This window comes from Camelus ferus, chromosome 3, assembly GCF_009834535.1.
Source record: "Camelus ferus isolate YT-003-E chromosome 3, BCGSAC_Cfer_1.0, whole genome shotgun sequence".
NCBI lineage: Eukaryota > Metazoa > Chordata > Mammalia > Artiodactyla > Camelidae > Camelus > Camelus ferus.
The window spans coordinates 92,406,288-92,425,078 of NC_045698.1; the positions used below are offsets into that span (position 1 = coordinate 92,406,288).

The window sequence follows — 18,791 nt, forward strand, 5'->3', positions numbered from 1 at the left end:
TTAAGGGCCTGCAGGGCAAGTGATGAGAAGTTTTGAACCAGATGTTGGTTGTGCATTTTGGGAGCTGAAACTTCAGCATGGGGAAGAGAGACTTGTGGAGTTGGTGGCTGCCTTTGTCCAGCCTCTCTTTGGACTGGGCCACAGCAGGGGCCATCTCACCTTGGCCATCAAGGACCCATAATGACGATAGAGAAGGACCCCGGGTAGTCCTGCCTTAATCATTTTTCACTTTAACAAGTGCGAACAGACTGGCACCAAAAAAGGTAACTTTTCTCAAGTTTTATTGTAAAATCCTCAGAAAAAGAGCATTTACAATGACAATACTTTATGATAATCTGTGAATTGTCTTCATATCAAGTGGTCCTGCAAATACATGGCGTGTCCAATACTGTGCAATACGTCAAAGTAAACAAACTTATTTCTGATGTCACATACAGTTACTGTGTTGGTACAAATTTCTACTAAAGTTGATGTATTAAAAATAATTTATATATATCTTATAAATAAGGAAAAATTCACATGTATAGTAATTACAGGAGGCCTTTTGAGAAAAACCAGTGATTACAGAAAATATATTTTGGAGTCTACACAACTGCTCAAAATAATGTAATCTGCCTCGATATCAGAGATCTGGACAAATGGTGTGTGTGTGTGACTTCATGTCTTGAGGGTTGTTCACTATTGCGTGAACACAGTGTGTGTGACGACCGCAGCAAAACTCCATGCTTTGCCTGCTTTTGCATGACCTCACACGGCCTTCAGAAGTAAGAGCAGCAGGCGGAGGGAATGGTGGGGTGTGAAGGGGTCAGGTCAGGGGATGGGGAAGTCAGGGTGTGGGCTGGGGGCACCACAGAGGGTGTGCTGTGGGTCGGGGGCTTACAGACCGCTGTCCCTCACCTCTCTGAAGCAGCTGAAGTAGCACGGGACCCACAACCCGTAAAGCTATGGCAGATGTCATGCTGGGCAGTAGATGAAGGTTTAGATTTAGGAAATGTTCTCATTCGAGAGCTCCTGTGCCCCATGTCCAGCCAGTACTGGTGGCCTTCCTCAGAAACACAGCTCTGATCTTGAAGAGGGTATCCCCAGGGGGGCAGCGTTATCCGATCCTGCCATGGTGACAGGTGGGGAGTCGTGTGTCACCAGGCTGGGTGGAGGGGCGGGTCAGCAGTTATGCTGTGGAGTGCAGGCTGTGCCTTTTACAGCTCTCTAGTGCATGGCCTGCTTTCTGGGGCTACAGGGTAAAGGGATGGCCCCATATTAGTCAAGGTGAGTTGTAAAGAGGGGTGTGTGAATGGTGGTTGTGTCCAAAAAAACAAGCACTTGTTCAATCCTCTCGTGCTGGCTAAAGAAGCCTCACTGTGAAATTTTGCAGGTCAACCCCCACTCTCCTTATATCTTCCATAATTTCACACATTGTGTTTGGTTAAATTCCCACTGCTGTTCACAGGTCCAAAGGATGCATGAGACCATGCTTGCTGGGCTCCTGGTGTCTGCTGGGTGGCTGGTGCCTAAACTGTGAAGGCTCAGAGAAGATTTTCAAATACTCGAGTGGCTTGGCCTGTAATCTGATGTAGACAAAAGCAGGAGTGGGTGGCATTCCACCAGGTATTTGGGGTCTTGCAGTCACACCTTGGGGACAGGCACTATATATTTCTTCCTTGAATCTCTGAAGCCTCTCTGTTCTATGATCTCTATTATTCTGGAGAGAAACCAAGGCAGCTAGTGACTTTCTTGAAGAGAACTACTTTGCCTCTGTGCCATTCTGAGAGCAAATAGAAGCATATGGCCCTATGAATGACTTCTCACTTGTACCCCAAAGTAAGGAAGCAGCATGGCAAAGGCCACGGGGGGCTGGTGTGGCGGTCAGGTGAGTTGCCTCTTGAATTGTAGGAGTGGCTCATGAGCAGGAGGCCCAAGGCATAGGAAGGGAGCAGGAAGGGCAGAGAACAGAGTGGGAGTGGATGGAGGTGTAGCTCAGACCCTCTAACGGACGAGGCTTGGCTGAGATGTCATGGTCTGTATTCCTGTCTGATAGTTTCTGATAATAGCTGACTTCCCTGACAGTTGTGAATTCTCTCTAGTCTTGATCACCTAACTCCAAAGGGCTGTGAGCTAGGGTTTGGGGGTGTGATTCTGGGCAGCAAGGAGCTGAGTCCCAATGGGTTCTGACTGCACTTGGAGTGGTATCCAGGGTCCTGGGTAGGGGAGGATGGCAAAGGACTTTGTCAGTATCATTGTCATCCTATGTCACCTGTCTGGCCTGGCACAGGGGCCACATTCCGGGGGTGCTGGGTGCAGGGAGACAGATGTGAGGTATATTGGTGGATGCATAGGAGGGAGTTGGAGCAGTGTGAATGCTCAAAGAGGCTGGCTTCTGAAGAGGAGGATAGGGGAGTGAGTTGTGGGATTTGGTAATGAAGATGGTATGGCATCCATGGCATATGAATGAAACACATTGTGAAAAATGAATCAATTACTTTTTAAGCCCCTCGTAGAAAAATATATCCAGCATTAATCTGTTTCATATCTCAGTTCTGAAATCTCCTTTAGTTCACAGGTTATTGGTCAACAGAAAAGAAGTGGCTCACGAAGCCAACTCCAGGCTGCTTCCCTCCATGAAGACTCAGCAGTTACAATTCCCCAGGGTAGCAGGTGGTTCTTGGCTTTATTTGGGCTTGAGAGCTGTCCTGGGTGCCTACCTGGAGCTGGGAGGAGGGGAGATGGCCGGGATGGAGTGGGAATTACAGGGACTGAGCTCCTGTCTCCAGTGATGTGAGCTCTAGGTCAAAGGACCGGAAGCTTGGTATTAGCGTGGGCCCAGCTAAGACTTTACAGGGCTCTTCTGGCTACTTCTGGGGGCTGAGAGAAAGCAATGGGACCCCCAAATGCCTTGGAGACTCAAGAAAGGAGCCTGCGCCAGCCCCAGGCAGGGCTTGCTGGGTCACGGTTGTTGGGGCTGGGATGACAGCATTTGGCTCATTGTGTGTGGTCTACAACCCAGCCTTCTCGTGTAGAAAGTTCATGCAGTTGTCTAGAAGCAGACCAATCCCTCTTCATACCATCAATCTGTGGGTGTCTGGGCGGGCTTTTGGACCCAGCACCTCTATGCAGGCAGAGTCCTGCTCACTTGGGCAGAACAATGAAGGCCTCCTTTTAAAATCCTTAATGTCATAGGTGTAGATTACTTGTGTGTTTAAGTTAAAAAAAATACCTATGTTGAATTTTTTGAAACTAATTTTATTTGAAAATTCAGAAATTTTGGAGTAGTTCATTATGTGAGTGGCTTTTTGGGTTATTCTTTTGGTAAAGGGAACATTTCTTTAATGTGAAATAATAGTAGTTGGTTGGTCACTTGTGTTCATCAGAAGGATCACTGGCTGGGTTTGCTTCAAGGCCCAGCTATCATGATGACTTTGCGCACCAGGGGCTTTCAAACTGTGTTCCATGAGCCTCTTCTGGGGCTGACGTGTGGGAGGAAGGGGCAGGCAGCGTGCTGGCCAGCCAGTCTCCTGCCTCCCACCCAAGCAGTTTTGTTGGTTACACTGCTGGAAAAACATTTACCTTCCTACCTTTGTGGATTTGCAAATTTCAGTTTTCAGGCCTGTGATTCCCTGGTCCTATTTAGTTGTGTCTGAGATGCTGGCAGCAAGACCTCAAGGGTCCGTCTCCAGCTTCATAACTGCACAGAGAAAACAGCGAGGGGCAGATACACTATCCAGACACACTCAGAAGTGGAAGGAGTAGTGGAAAAGGAGCCAGGTGCTGCTGAAGTCACTCCCAGTTTAAATGGCCAGTGGGGGCTGGGCTGGTCTTGTACTCAGGAATCCTGCAACCCAGGGGGCCGATATTCTGGCCCGGCAGCTGGTGGGCTCTTCCTCTGCTAGGCTCAGAGACTTTGATTTTCTTCCAGGGGCTGCCACGATCTAGAAGATTGTTTCAAATGGAGAAGCTTGTGAAACTTGGAGAGTTTCAGTGATAGCAGTAGGAGTTTGGAAGTAATGTGTCAAGAGACTGAGGCAAGAATGGGGAAAAGAAAAAAGGTAAGATTGTTTTCCACCTATCTCAGTCATTGTGAAACTAAATATGCTTTTGAGGTCAGTTTCCTCAACTTGTATTTACATGTTTTACCTTAAAAAACCTAAAATATGAATATACACATCTAGGCACACTCTCGGGAGTTGTAGGGGACAAGAGTTTGGTGGACCAAGATACATGAGACACACCAGAGGACTGGCTGATCTCAGGAAATCTGTTGGGGGCTGGGGCAGGAGGGGGGTTGGGTAGTTAGGTGGGAGTGAGGAGCAGTTATGTGTATTTCCAGTGAGACGGTCTCTGGTCTTCCTCTCCCTGAGAGGGGCCATTCCTCAGCCGCACAGGAACATTTGGCCATGTTGGCAAATGAAGGCAACTAAACTTGCTACCATGTCTGTGATGGGACCACTTCTCCCACTCCTGGCAGCGTGAACAATGATTATACAAGTCGGAAAGCATGTAAGCGTGCTTTGGCCACTGCTGTGCCTGAGAAGAAATGGGATGTTTGGAGAGCCCAAGAGAGCCTCTCCTTGCTGAGATTCTCCAACACAGGCTGTCTTCACAGGGTTGTTAAATTGTACTTCTTGGATGCCCAATGGGGAGTCCGCCACAGCCTGAGACATTTGGGAATAATGCACCCGTGCCAGCCCGCATCCTTCTGATTCTGACTTCTGGAGTGTGTGTTACTGGGGAGAGAGGGGCCCAGATGTGCTTTCTGTGCCATGATGATGCAGGGCCACAGGACAGGCGAAAAGGAAACTGGGTTTTAAAACAGATATACCCTAAGGAACCTGCCTGGACCCCACTTGTATCCTTGGGATTTCTGCATTGAGCCTGGAGGGCACTGTTCTGCAGGCCACCCACACCCTGCCAGGCAAGCTGGTCTGTCCTGAATCTGGCTTCCTGGGCCTGGCTAATAAATGTCCCCCTTCAGTGGTAAAAGCAGGCACATGGGGTTGGTCTTGGTCTCATGCGGACCCAACCCAGAACGGAGTCTTTACCAGTGTTGTGGCCTGATCTGCACTTGGGGGTGTCCGGGTGCAGAGGACCTCCATCTTTTGATGACCATCAATCTTCTTTCTGGCTGTGCGGTGGTGACACAGAGACGTGACCTAAGGCAGGGAAGAATACAGCTGGACCTCGGAGAGCGTCTTTCTGCTTATTAGCATTGGAGACTATAAAAAATTATTTTTTAATCAAAATTTCCAAAATAAAGTGAGTGATTTCCCCATTCCCCAAGATGCAGTAAGTCTTGTTGGTGCTCCCTCAGGCTCACAACAAGTCAGATGGAAAGAAAAGCGAGAAGCAGCTGCAAAGGAGAAAATGAGGTCCAGGGAGAGGGCGGCTGTGGCCCTCAGGCCAGGAGGGAAAGCCCTGCTCCTGGGGGGAGCCTGTGACTGCAGGCCCAGTTTCAGGCCCCTCCATCAGGGTAAAGTCTGGCAGGACCCGGCGGGAAAGGAGAATGACTATGCGAAGGCAACCGAGAGAAGCGTCAGCCTAGGAAGCAGGAGCTCCTTCCTGGTTCCCCAGCGGCCCAGGTAACGTGGTGCGTGGCTGGGCGCAGAAATGATTCCTTTACACGGTGGCATGTTCTCATCGTAGCTCAAGGCAGAAATCATACTTCTTAATGAAAAACCCCGATTTTGTTAGCAGCGCGTACCTTATACTAGCAAACTTGCAGGGAGACCAGTGTTGAACCACAAAGCGAAGACAGGTTTTTGCTATTGTCTGTGAAAATGTACAGGGCGCCTGCTCGGGGCTCGGTGTCAGGACGGGGAGGTGCTCTGTGGCTGCTTCATACCTCGCCCACCCACACCACGGTGGTCCCCCCCTTCACGCCTGCCACCTCACACCGCAGTGCGTTTTGTCTCCCACTGATGAGAAATAGCGACTCCCGGGCTGGTGTGAGGAGGTACTGACCAAACAGCCCGCTGTCCCTCACGATCCTGCGGGGCCCTGCCCAGGGCTGGGCGGGCCCCACAGGTGGCTCCTTCAGGCCCTTCAGCACGCCCGTCTTCCCCGTGGACAGCTCCAGGAACAGCAGGTCCGGCTGGCTCTCCAGCGTGGCGTACACATAGTACTGGTTGCCCTGGGTGAAGGAGCCCTGGAACGCCACGTCGGAGACGCCCTGGCTTACTTTCAGGTCATAGAGGGTCTGGATCTCCCCCCGCAGCGTGATCTCCTGCACGTGCAGCTGGGGGCTGGTGGCAGCAGCGCTGACGACGAAGCGCCCATCGGGGGACGTGTGTGGGGTGCCTGTCACGTTGCCGTTGGGGCCAACCACGGCGTCCGTGACGCTGTCGATCAGCAGCTGCGGGGCTGCCGTAGAGGAGCTGTCCTGTCGGCACTGGATGAAGAAGTAGCCGCCCAGGTGGGTGTGGGCCATGGCCTGCGGCACGCAGCCGTGCCTGTGCAGCCCGATGGTCTTGAGGAGCATCAGTGTCTCCAGGTCGACTTTGTGGATGGCAGGGTCAGTCTTGTTGAAGATGAAGCCGAACCTGGGAGGGGATGCAAACTGAGGTCAGAGGTCGGGAGGCCTTTTTGGGTAGGGGATCTGTCATTTGTCTTAAATGACTGCTCCCTTTATCATAATCCTTCAGTGATCCAACAGCCTATTAATCAGATCTACCACTCTGCAGGGGATGGTCTCATAAGCGATTCATCTATGATCTCAAACCAGGTGCAGGTGAGTTACATATTCCTGGACAGATGCTCTTGTAACATGCACACATCTTCAGAAATGGTAAAGGAGGAGGGCAAAACTGCCTGCAGCGGCTTCTCCCTCTGGCGTGCCTTTGCTTTGGTTTTCCTGATGCCCTGTGCCAGCTGGAAAGTGGTGGGCCTGTGGCTGGAGGCAAAGGACCAGAGCTGCCTTCCCTGACTCTGTCTGCGAGGAGGACAGGACAGGTGAGCCTATATCCGAGCTGTTTTCTGGACTAACTGGTGAGTCAGAATCTGGGGATGCAGATGCAGTGGAACAAGGACAGATGTCCTAACGGTGCTCTCTTGCTCTGGGAGAGGAACGTTAGGGCAGCCTCTTCCCTGGGCTGGGGATGAGGGGCACGTGGCTTGGCTCCCAGAGCCTCTGCAAATCTGAAGAGGGTCGTTCCTTCCAAGGGCTGTTGTTAGGATTCAATCTAAGAGGGAGCTTTAGTGGAAGAGCCCAGTGGGTGGTAGCTGCTCACACCTGGACTTTGTGAAATTCCTCTTTGGGGGTTGGTTGTGAGCTGCAGAAGGGCCTGACTCCGGGCAGGACTTCCCTCTAATTGTAAGAGGCTCTGCCTACATCCCTTGCTCACAGAGACCGCTGGGTGATATGTTCACCTGCAGGAGTAGAGAAGAATCTCCTCCACCGTTTTCTCTTGAATAACTAACTGCACCTCAGAGTGAGGAAAATGCCCACTTTACAGCATCTTTAAAATATCTTTAAAGAGCCAGAGCATGGAAAGAGCACACTATAAGGAACCGTAATGTCAAAGCCACGTGCAGGCTCTGTAGAGCTGGGTTTGCACTACTTCTAGCTGAATCCAGCTGCTTTGAGGCTTGATGACTTTATAGATGGGCCCGCTCAGTCTTCTGGCAGTGGTGCCTTTACAGAAAGTGTCAGGAGTTCTCTGAAGTGAAGAGGGGAGGGGAGAGGCCAGGCTGGGACAAGGCTTGCAGTTGAGGCCACAGCTGTCATTATTAAGCTGTTCTTCTGGATGGTAGGCCAAGCAGGCACCCAGGAAGCCTCATTTCCCTGTGGGCCCCCTGTGTTGCCACTCTGGGGACTCCTAGAGGAACCACAGGTTGTGCTTAGCAGAGAATAAGGCAGAATGGGGCACTGAAAGGAGAGCTGACTTTGCATTTAGTCTGACTCTGCCAGTTTCTGGCTGTGTGACTTTGGCCAGTGTCAACTTCTGTGAGCTTCAGTTTCCTCATCTATAAAACAGGTTTGAGACCACCTCTGCTAGTTTTTTACATCAGGCAAGGAGAGGGAACTCAGCTAACCACAGCTGTTTCCTTCTTTCCTCTACTGTCTTCACCCAAGGATGAGACTTCCTGACCTCACTGGGCCCCTGAGGGCATTAGGAGCTGGGTACCTTCCTTAAATTTAACAGTTAAGGACTAGGGATGGATCGATTTCTCTGTCCCTTTCTGATGGGGTCCAAAGGCAGTCCAGAAGGAGTGAGGGAGACACTGAAAAGGAGCAGGGCCCTCCTGGGTGAAGCTCCCCCATGCAGGGCTGAGCCGGGGCAAGGAGCAGCTTAGGTCATTGCAGGGCAGTCTTACCTGATGTGGTTGATGATGAGATTTGTTGGGGGAATGAAGAAGTCATCCACTCCTGCAAAGGGTGTGCGGATGAGGTGCTGGCCCTGGCTGGTGCTGGCTTCCGTGATCACCTACCACATAGAAGGGAAGTCCTTGTGAGAGCCCATGCAAGCAGGGGGTTGCAAACCTGTAGACATCTGTCCACGCTGGTGGAGACCCCGGCAGACAGGCTGCTTGTGAGAGAGATGCTGGGCAGGCCAGTCTCAGGGAAGGGGTGAGGGCAGCAGAGCGGGAGCTGCTTGGGAATGTCGTAGGCAGGGGCCCATCCTTCCTGGGAGAGGAAGGTTGGGGCAGGGGTCATAACCTGCACTGTTCCCTCCTGCTCTGCCAGGCCTGCCTCTGACTGCACATTGTCAGCTGCCGTGATGTGACAGCAGTGAAGACTTGCAGGGACCATGTCAGGGCTTCTGAAGATCCCCAGAATGGAAACATGTCTGCTCAGAGACAAGTTCCCCTACAACAGGTAATCCCATCTTCTCAACACCTAGACCACCCTGGGAAGAGAGAGAGCGAGCTTTGAAATAACGAGAATGTTAGATGGTGGAATTGTGTACTGGTTCTGTATTTCTCCTGATGCCTGGTGCCGGGCTGTTGAGCGTCTCTGTCATACCCTGCTCGCAGAGGCATCTCTGACAACTGACTCCATCGTTTATTAGAGAAGGCAGCATCCTTTCAGAGATGCCAGACATTTAGATGCCTGTGATTAGAATGCTGGGGAGGGTTCCAGTTTCACAAAGGGGACTTGCTGTGAGAAGTGAAGAATTAGGTCCTGTGTTTTGTACAAATTTGTGGTGACAGAGCATGGCTGCCTCTATTCTCCTGGAGGTAACACTTTTTCTCCCCTATGATCTTGGCAGGAGGCAACTTGAGCCATTCTTTGGTGTGTGTCCCTGCTGTGTCTGTATTAGGAAAGGGGCCACTGGCAGCCCAGAACTGAGCCAAGTGATGTCTGGGGTAAGACAGGATGATAGCATGGTTTGGAGGTCCTGCCAGAAAGCCCCCTGTAGTCAGGCTGGGCTTCCGGCCATCAGCAGTGAGGCTTTGGGCACGGGCAGGCCAGAGACACCTCTTGCCTTCTGCATGTGCTCATGAGCCTCCAAGCTCAGGTGCTCACCCAGAAAGGTGGCAGACCTGCAGCCAGATAAGGGGCTTGGCCAGCTTGTGGGCAATGTTGGCTGGAGCACCCCAAGGGCAGGCCCAGACCCTCTGAGCAGGACAGGAGGCAGACACTAGACCCAGACCAGGGAGGTGAGATGCTTTTCCTGATCTTCATTTTGTGGCCGTGTATACAGAAGGAAGGATCCAGATTTTTGCAGCCTGAGGCTAAGGACATTGTCTGGTGGGTCTTTGTGACTCTCATGGCTTAGAGCTTTGGATGCTTTTTACCTTTTAAGGGTGGGACTGCCTTCTGGCTCTTATTCCAACCTCAAACCTGCCCTAGGAAGCAGGCCGGGTGCTGTCTGTCTTGTCATAAAAGTTTTTCGGATCATGCGTCCCTCAGGGGGTCAGCAGGCAGAATGCTGGAGTAGAATGATGAGGGCTGTGATATTCAGTCTTGGGGCAGCTCTACAGTTAGGTTATTTTCCTGTGATTAAAAAATAAACAGCCAAATGACACCTCCACGGCAGGTCCGTGGCACAAAACTCAGAAGTGGGCATTGAGAACATATCAGTATCAGGAAACTGGATCTTAGAGAGTCTGGGCGAAAATGCCAGAGAATTCCAAGAAGCCATGCAATGATTGCTTGGTATCAGGCCTGTCATTTTAGCTTATAACAGAGATGGAAAATTACAGGCTGTCAGCGGTCAGTGTCATTCATGCTTCACCACTCTGACACCCTATATTCAGAGGTTACTTCATCAAAACCCAGTAGTCATGGGCCATTGAACTGATGTGGGCTCATCAGCCTTGCTTCTCCAGTGGGTCACGAGTTCCTTCTTGGCCTGTGTCCTAGCACATGGCTGGGCACGTTTGTATGCAAGAGATCATTGTTGAGCCTCTCAAAGTTGCTGGCTCTTTGGTTGGTTCAGGAGGTGCACATGGGTGGCTGGATAGCAGGAGATTTTATTGGGTTAGGTGGTAATCAGCATGAGGTAAGGAAGTCTGAGCGTCAGCTTCAGGGGGATGGACGAAGACAGCTGAGAGGTGACAGCTGCGGAAGGGCAGGGCACAAAGTACCAAGTGGGACAGGCTGAGAGGCAGCTAAAAGCTGGGCCTGGGAGTGAGGTGGCATGAGTGTGATGGGCAGGATTCAAGAAGATGCCAAAGGTTCGAACACTGGCTCCTGGGGTAGGGCCTTGGTGGAATGAGCCTCATTTATAGGCCTGCTTTCATTGTAGTCAGAGCAAAGTTTGTTTAACCAGTTCTTTAGTGTTGGATATTTAGAAACAGTAGGATATTATTTTGAATGTTTTGTAAATATGAACAATTCAGTAACACATTGTTGGAGCTAAATCTTTGTCTCCATCCCTGATCACAGCTTGTGATGTCAGGTTGCTGGACTGGAGGTAGTGTTTTGAGGCTTCTGGTTCACATTTCCAAATGGCTTACCACAAAGTTGTGCCTGCTGACAATCCTCGGAGCAGCTTTTGCAAGCAGTGGTTTCCTGAACCCTACCTAGCCTACAGAGATGAAGGTAGGTTTATTCAGTCAATTTCATTTTCTTGTCATAGTCATTTTCTTAGACTTTCCAATTACGGTGATGGTGAGCCGCATGGTCTAATTCCTGTTATTAATTAAAATGCTTTTACTGTTTTGTCGTTTAGGTAAAATTTGATCTAGGTTTCCAGGAAACAGTCTTCATTATGTTTATGAATTTCCTTTTATTCCTATTTTTAGGTTTGTTTTATTAAGAATGCCTGCTGCATTTAGTTAAATGCCTTTCTAGCATTTATTGAAAATATTATAGTTTTCTTCTGTTTTAATTTGCTTGTGTTATAAAAAATGTTGACTGATTTCCTGAGAGGGAACCATCACTGCCTCCCAGGAATTTTTTCCTTGCTTGAGCATTTAGATGCACTGTTGGACTCTATTTTTAATACTAAGGAGCTGCACATTTTCCCCGCTCTGGTCTGGGATAGTTCAAATCATACTGAAATTATATTTTGATTGTTTGATAAAACTCAGCTGTACATTTTTCTGTGGTAGAGCTTATCTTTAAAAAACCTCTTCTCAGGTAATTGTTCTCTTTCAAGTTTTCCTTTTCTTAGGTCAGTTTATTTTTTTCTGCACTTTTCAAGCAATTGTCCATTTCTTTACCAGGTTTCCAAAGGGTTTACTAGTTATTGTTTGTTCTTTGTTTTGTTTCTACTAATTTCAGTCTTCTAAATAATTCCTTCCTGCCAGTTACTTTGTTCTTTTTCTAATTTATTAATACACATACTTCCTCTGCAGGTTGTTTTTTTTTTTTATTGAGTTATAGTCATTTTACAATGTTGTGTCAAATCCCAGCGTAGAGCACAATTTTCCGGTTATACATGAACATACATAAATTCATTGTCACATTTTTTTTTTTTTTTTTGCTGTGAGCTACCACAGATCTTGTATATATTTCCCTGTGCTATACAGTATAATCTTGTTTATCTATTCTACATATGCCTGTCAGTATCTACAAATTTTGAACTCCCAGTCTGTCCCTTCCCAATCCTCTCCCCCTTGGCAACCACAAGTTTGTATTCTATGTCCATGAGTCTCTTTCTTTTTTGTATTTATGTTGTTCTTTTTTTTTTTTTAGAGTCCACATATGAGCGATCTCATATGGTAATATTCTTTCTCTTTCTGGCTTATTTCACTTGGATGTCCCTGGAGAATGTCATTCTATGTTGCTGCAAATGGCATTATGTTGTCATTTTTTTATGGCTGAATAGTATTCCATTATTCCATTGTATAAATATACCACATCATCTTTATCCAGTCATCTGTTGATGGACATTTAGGCTGTTTCCGTGTCATGGCTATTGTAAATAGTGCTGCTATGAACATTGAGGTGCAGGTGTCTTTTTGAAGTAGGGTTCCTTCTGGATATATGCCCAGGAGCGGGATTCCTGGGTCATATGGTAAGTCTATTCCTAGTCTTTTGAGGAATTTCCATACTGTTTTCCATAGTGGCTGCACCAAACTGCATTCCCCCCCAGCAGGCTTTTAAGACACAAGTATTCCTTGTGCACAGCGTTCTCTGTGTCCACAGGTTTTGCTGAGAGGAGTCTCGTATTCGTTGCTTTTGAGACAGTTTGTAATTTCCCTTTTAATTTCCTCTTTGATCAGCAACTATCTAGGAGTGTTTCCTTATTAGGCCACATTTTAATTATTTTAATTATCAGATAATGTAGCCTATCACATCAACTGTTACAAAATTTGTTAAAATTTTCTTTGTAATTACTGATACATGAACCTGTGGAAAAATTTTTTTGGCAGAGGAAAGGGTTCCTGTATATTAAACCAGGTTCCTTACTCATATTAATTTTCCCATGCCATTATTTTGTCTTTTCGGTATGTACAACTTAGGTGCAGTTTAAATCAAGTTCTCCTTGTATTTTTAATCACTGTTGTTTTATATATTTAGTTATGTTGTTTGCTATGTCTTGGCTGTTCATCTTCACATAGTATCTCTCCTTAGGCTGTTTAGTGCATTTAACCTTACATTTCACCTTGTCTGATATTAATATTACACTCATGCATATCTTTTTTGTTCCCCTATCATCACTATTCCCACTCCTTTCAGTTCAGCTTTTTATTCTCCCTTTGCTTCATGTGTTTCTTGTAAACAGGTAATAGCTAGTTTTCTTTCCCTCCCTCCCTTCCAAAGCCAATGTGATCTCTGCTTTTAACAGGAGAAATCAGTTTGTCACATTGGGAATAAGTAGATATTTAACTTTCTCAACTATTAATTTCATACAGTATTCTCTATAGCATCTCTTACCCCCATAAGATGACATTTTTGAGTGTTTTCACTACTCTTTCCTCCACTCCCTACTCTTACTGAAATAATTTATCACTTTTAGTTATAGGCTGGTATCAGACTTTCAGTGCATCTCTTCTAATTCAAATGTCTTTATTTAGCACTTACACACTTCCAGATAGTCTCTCCTCATCGATCATATTTTAATTTTGGACCTTCCTCTCTGGGTTTATTACTTAGGGCTGTCTCCTCTTAGTGTTATCTGGTTCATCTGATGTTTTTCTGGTATCTTCCATGATACACTCTCTGAATTCTTGCACATCCTCAGGCCTTTCTTCTGTCCTGAAAGGTAAATGATACCTTGGCGATCAGCCCTTTTATCTTAGTAACATGGATATGTGATCCTGTGGTCTCGGAGCTGCTGTTGCAGGTGGGAAGTCCAATGCCAACCTGGCGGTTCTTTCTTTTACAGGTAATTTGTTCTTTCTGCCTTGAAATTTCTAGTATTTTCACACCTATTCCTGGAAAGAGCATAAACGTGGTGGTGTTCCTCATCGTTTTAGCTGGGAGCTTGTAGATCCCTTTCAATCTATGTGATAAATTTTTTCAACTTGGAAGTTTTATTCCCAATTTATTTAATGTTTGACTCCATTCCAGCTGTTACCATTTCTCTTTCTAAATTTCTTTGGACTTTGAAACTCCTTTGAGACTTCACATCTCAGTCTTTTCATATATATTTGTTTTGTGACTTGAGAGATTTTCTTGCTCTGTATCTTTCAGGCTACTATTTTGAGTCTCAGTAGGAACCATGTCTTTTCAACTCATCTGCTGCAGTCTTAAATTAGGAAATCATTTTTGTTAATTTTTAGTTCTGGAAAACATTTTTTAGTAGTCCCTCCCCTTGAATTTTCTTACATGCTTTCTTAGAGTTACCAGACTAAATTCCAGGCTTATATTCTGTTCTGAGAGACCTTTATTCTGGCTCCTGGGTCCTCTCAGTGAGTTGCTTTTAGCTGTCATCAGCTCACTGGGGCCCAGGACAGGTTGATGGTGTCCATAGAGCAGCAACAGTCTCAGTTTACAGGCGGTGAAGAAGTGTCCTTCCCCTGGCCCAGCACAGGTAGGCAAGGCAGATGGCCAGTCCCTGGGAGGAAGCTTCTGGGGACTGTGTGTCCCTGGCCTCTTACCAGTCTTGGGAACAGGGTGAACTTGGCTCCATTTACAGCCCTTCTCATCTGAGGTTCTGGGAGAGAATAAAAGCCTACGATCTCGAGGTATCCATCATATGCAATGAATTAACACCTCTCCTGTGCCTCTAGATTAGTTCTATGCACCATCTTTGGGAGAGTTAAGGAAACAAGCATTCAAAGCACTTTTTGTAGGGCTTCCTCATCTTATGTACCCCTGATGAGAAAGGCTGAGCCAGGCACACTCAATGCCGGGTTGGTGTTGACCTTCCCCGACTGGTAGAGGAGGGAATCCCCGAGGCCTCCTGGGCCCAAGCTCTTCCCAGGAGGCAGCACAGTGCAGTGGCTGAATGTATGCTGAGGGTTGGACCAGGGCCAGTTATTAACCTTCCCTGTACCTGAGCATACCGGGAGCTCTCAGAAACGTGTGAACATACCGTCTGCTTCCTCCTTCCTTACTAGCCAGCGCTTGCTGTGACACTGTCCCGCAGGCCACACGGCCCAAGGTGAGGAAAGCCCTGGCTCCTTTCTCACTGCTTGGAGTCCAGAGGCTCATTCCTGCTTGGCCCTAGGAGCTCCTGGCTCAGGAGAGACAGGTGGTGTAGGTGGGTGGGGGCCAAGAGCCACATTCTGGTTGTCATGACATCAGAATCCTATCCATCATCAGTATTTTTGTCTTGGACAGCAGACCTGGCTGATTAACTGCTCCAAAGGGTATTGTCCTGAGGTGTTTTCTACTATCTCCTCAGCCTCCATGGACATATATTAGATAAATGTGATTAGCCACCTAGGGAAGCAGGAGACATCTGTCAGACAGGGAGAGAGTCCTTTCCTGCAGGTGGCTTCCATGTGCTTAACATACCTGGAGGCTCGGTTGGGACTTGTGCACATCTCCCCAGCTCAGGACCCACACTTGGTCGTGTGACTTGTCGTAGGACAGCTTTGCCGGCAGGGGGTCCACACCTATGGACTTGAAAAAAATAGCAACAAGTTGGTCACTGATGTTGCAGAAGCTGATTCATTTCTGGGCCACTCCTGGGTGAGTGGAAAGCCAGCTTAGCAGCTTTGGCAATGAGCCTGTTTGGGAACCCAGGGCAAACCCCTTGTGGGTTTGTCTTCAGAGGCATAAAGTTGGTTGTCAATAATGTTCTCCCTTTTAAAAACTTCTTGTACATTTTACTTAAAGGGGAACCAGATCATCTTGGCAAAAGCCTCAACACAGAGGCTTTCCATTTTCCACTCAAGAATCAGTTTCAGGACCCTCCCATCACCTCTCCTGGAAGCCTTTGGGGCCTCTTGACCTCTCAGCGTTCCCCAGCTCCTCCCACAGGGCCATCTGACTTTGAGATACCCATTGACACCTGTCTCATAACTTGGCGCAGACGCTGTCTTGTACATCCTTCACCCGGAGCCCCTGGGACTCTGACTGCAGCACAAGGTAGTCTTTTCCTACTGCTGTAACTCACATTCTGCTGTCTCCCGGGGACAGAGCTTCCCCAGTGGCCTGGTCAAATGGAAATGTTTTCTCCTTCTCATAATGTAGTATTATAAGTTCTAAACCTCTGTTTCATGATACACATCCTCTGACTATGACCCCTGCCCTTTCTGGCATTGGCCAGTCTCTTAAGCACTCCCTTTCTTCATCAAGACACTGCCTTCTCTGACACTTTCTCTGTCCCCAAGTTTGGTGACTTCATTCAAATCCCTGCTTTCTCAGTTCCTTCTTGGTTTCAATGATCTTTTCTTCCTCCCCACTGCAGCCACCATAACTTACACTTTGTCAATACAAGTTCTGAAATTTCAGCTTAATCCACCATAGTCTAGCCTGTCTGGGTTGGGGGTGGGGAGCTATCATCTCTGCCCTATTGGTTAAAAATTCTCTAAAGAAATGTCTGTGGAGTCTCTGAATCCACTTTTTCTTCATTGCTTCACTGAACTGTTTTCGAGCTTCATGGCAAATTCACAGATCACTTTGTGATCCTTCTCTACTTGACATTTCAGCAAGATTCCACATGGTTAACTATTCCCTTCTAGAAGTGTTTTCTTCACTCAGCCTCCCACCTCTCTGGCTTCTCTTCCTCATCCTGACATCTAGCTACTTCTAAATGTTGGCTTGTGCCACGTCTTCATCTTTGACCTCCTTCTGTCTACATCCTTTCCCTAGGTGAGCTCATCGAATGTATAGCTATAGTTTCAAATAATCCACTATACTCTGATGACTTTAGAATTCATTCCTCTGTTGATGACCTCAACATACACACAAAAAAGAACTCTTGATTTTGCCCACCTCTGCTGAAATATATTTCTTCTCCAGATCACCACCTTTGAAGTCTCCTTTTACTTTCCTGCTCTACTTAAAACTTCCTGTGCCCTGAAGCCCCAAGCAGATGGTGTATCTGTTTTCCTATGCTTCACATACCCCAGGTCCTTTGTTCCTGCCTCCAGCTACTCCTCCTTGCTCCTATCATCTGCCAGCTTCTCTTCATTTACCAAAGCCTGCAGAGTCTGGCACTGTCTTCGTCTACCCAGAGCTTCTTAGCCCACCAGTACTGATAACCACCTTGACACTGTCACTAATATTTTGTTGTCTCTCTCTCTTAAAAACCTTGATTACACATTCTCCTCCAGCTACCCCATTTGTCTGCCCTCTTCCCAAACTTCCCTTAAGTCTGGAGTTCAGTCATTATCTCTCCTTTCTGCTTGACTTTCTCCAATCATATTTCATATTCTCATTCTGAGCTAGTGTAGAGAAGGAGACTGAAAAGCTAAACGAGAATACATATGTGTAACTGAATCACTTTGATTTACAGTGTTTCAGGTATACAGCAGCTATACTTCAGTAAAAATAAACATTAACAAATTGATAAACATTAATATAATTCTCAAAACCCTGCTCACTGGTCTGACTTTAAATTTGCACACACGATCCTTAAGTGGGCCTTCACTATGACCCCCAAGTCCTACCTCTTTCCTCAGACCTCCAGCCTTAGTGATAATTCTCCTTATTTCACTGAGAAAACAGAGATAACCAGAAGAGAAGGTCATCCACCTACCACCAACTGTATCACATATTTGCACCTGTGCCTGAATACTTTCCATTTCCTTCTGTTATGACAAAAGAATGTGCTTTCTGTCCAAGGCTAGCATTTCCACCTGCATGCCCTGGATTCCACGGACACCTGCCTGCTGCGGTGACGCAGAAGAAAGGGAAGAGTTGTGGGAGTAGTTTTCCCCATTAGCATGCAAATGCTGTAATGTCACCTTCTTTAAAAGTTTTTTGCATTCTCTTCCAGCTAATGCCTCATTTGTCTACTTTTACTCACATTTACAGCAAAACCCTTCAAAATGGCTGGCTGTATTCACCATCTCCGCTCCTTCACTTACGACTCGAACTTGAATCCACTCCTGCAGGCTCACGTTCTGCCATTATCATCCTACCTGTTCCTGCCAAGGGGATCCACGTGGCACCAAATCCAAAGGTTAGTTCTCAATCTTCATAACATACAAATGCCGTCAGCAACATATGATGCCACTGGCCATGAACTCTCCCTTAAAACGCTCTATTTTGGGCTTCTGGAATACCACCCTTTCCTTACTTTCTTTCTACCTTTCCGGCTACTCCTTCCTGGTCCCCTTTGTTGGCTTCCTCTCTCGTCCCTGATCTTTATCAGGAGTACTTCAGGGCTCCAACCTTGACCTCTATGCTATCCTCAGCGATTTTCCCCAGTTCTCTGGGTTTAACACAGTTCATATGGCCACGATACCCAAGCTGATGTCTCCAGCCTAGACCTCTCCTTTGACAACAGACCCTTTTATCCAATTGCTTCCTTGACACCTCTACTTAACTATATTCTAGAGCAGCTTAAACTTAACTGAATTCCTAATTCTCCCCTCTGTTTCATGGCCTGTACCCCCTGCCTTGCTCAAAGTCTCTATTATAGTGTATTAGTTTCATATTGCTCCAGTAACACTGCCACCAACTTGGTGGCTTAAGACAACACAAATTTATTCTCTTATGGTTCTGGAGGCTCGAAGTCCAAAATTAATTTCACCAAGCCAAATCAGTATGTCTGCAAGGTGGTGCTCCCTCTAGGGGTTCTAGGGGAGAATGCATTTCATTGACTTCCAGCCTCTAGAGCTGCACTCCTTGGCTCACAGTCCCTTCCTCCAATCTTGGAAGCCAGCATTGTAACAAACTTACTTTAGTCCTTATATTGCCTCCTTCTCTTGTCGTCACATTTCTTCTTGCCTCCCCCTCTTGAGGATAATTGCGCCTTGCAATTAAAGCTCACCCAGAAAATCCAGGGTTAACTCTTCCATTTCAAAATCCTTAATTTAAATTTAATCACACCTGCAAAGTCCCC

General features: G+C 47.2%; 1 protein-coding gene across 3 annotated transcripts in view; it reads right to left on the bottom strand.

Moving 5' to 3' along the window:
- Positions 1-288: 288 nt before the first annotated feature.
- The window catches only part of FSTL4 (follistatin like 4), a 379,618-nt gene continuing 361,115 nt past the window's right edge, over positions 289-18,791 (bottom strand). For all 3 annotated transcript variants that reach the window (XM_032476734.1, XM_032476733.1, XM_032476732.1), the window contains 3 exons: positions 15,290-15,397; positions 8,305-8,414; positions 289-6,530 (listed from right to left, as the gene is read on the bottom strand). In XM_032476734.1, the coding sequence (XP_032332625.1) occupies positions 5,828-6,530; positions 8,305-8,414; positions 15,290-15,397 (921 nt within the window). In that variant the 3' untranslated portion in view covers positions 289-5,827. The remainder of the gene's footprint in view (positions 6,531-8,304; positions 8,415-15,289; positions 15,398-18,791) is intronic.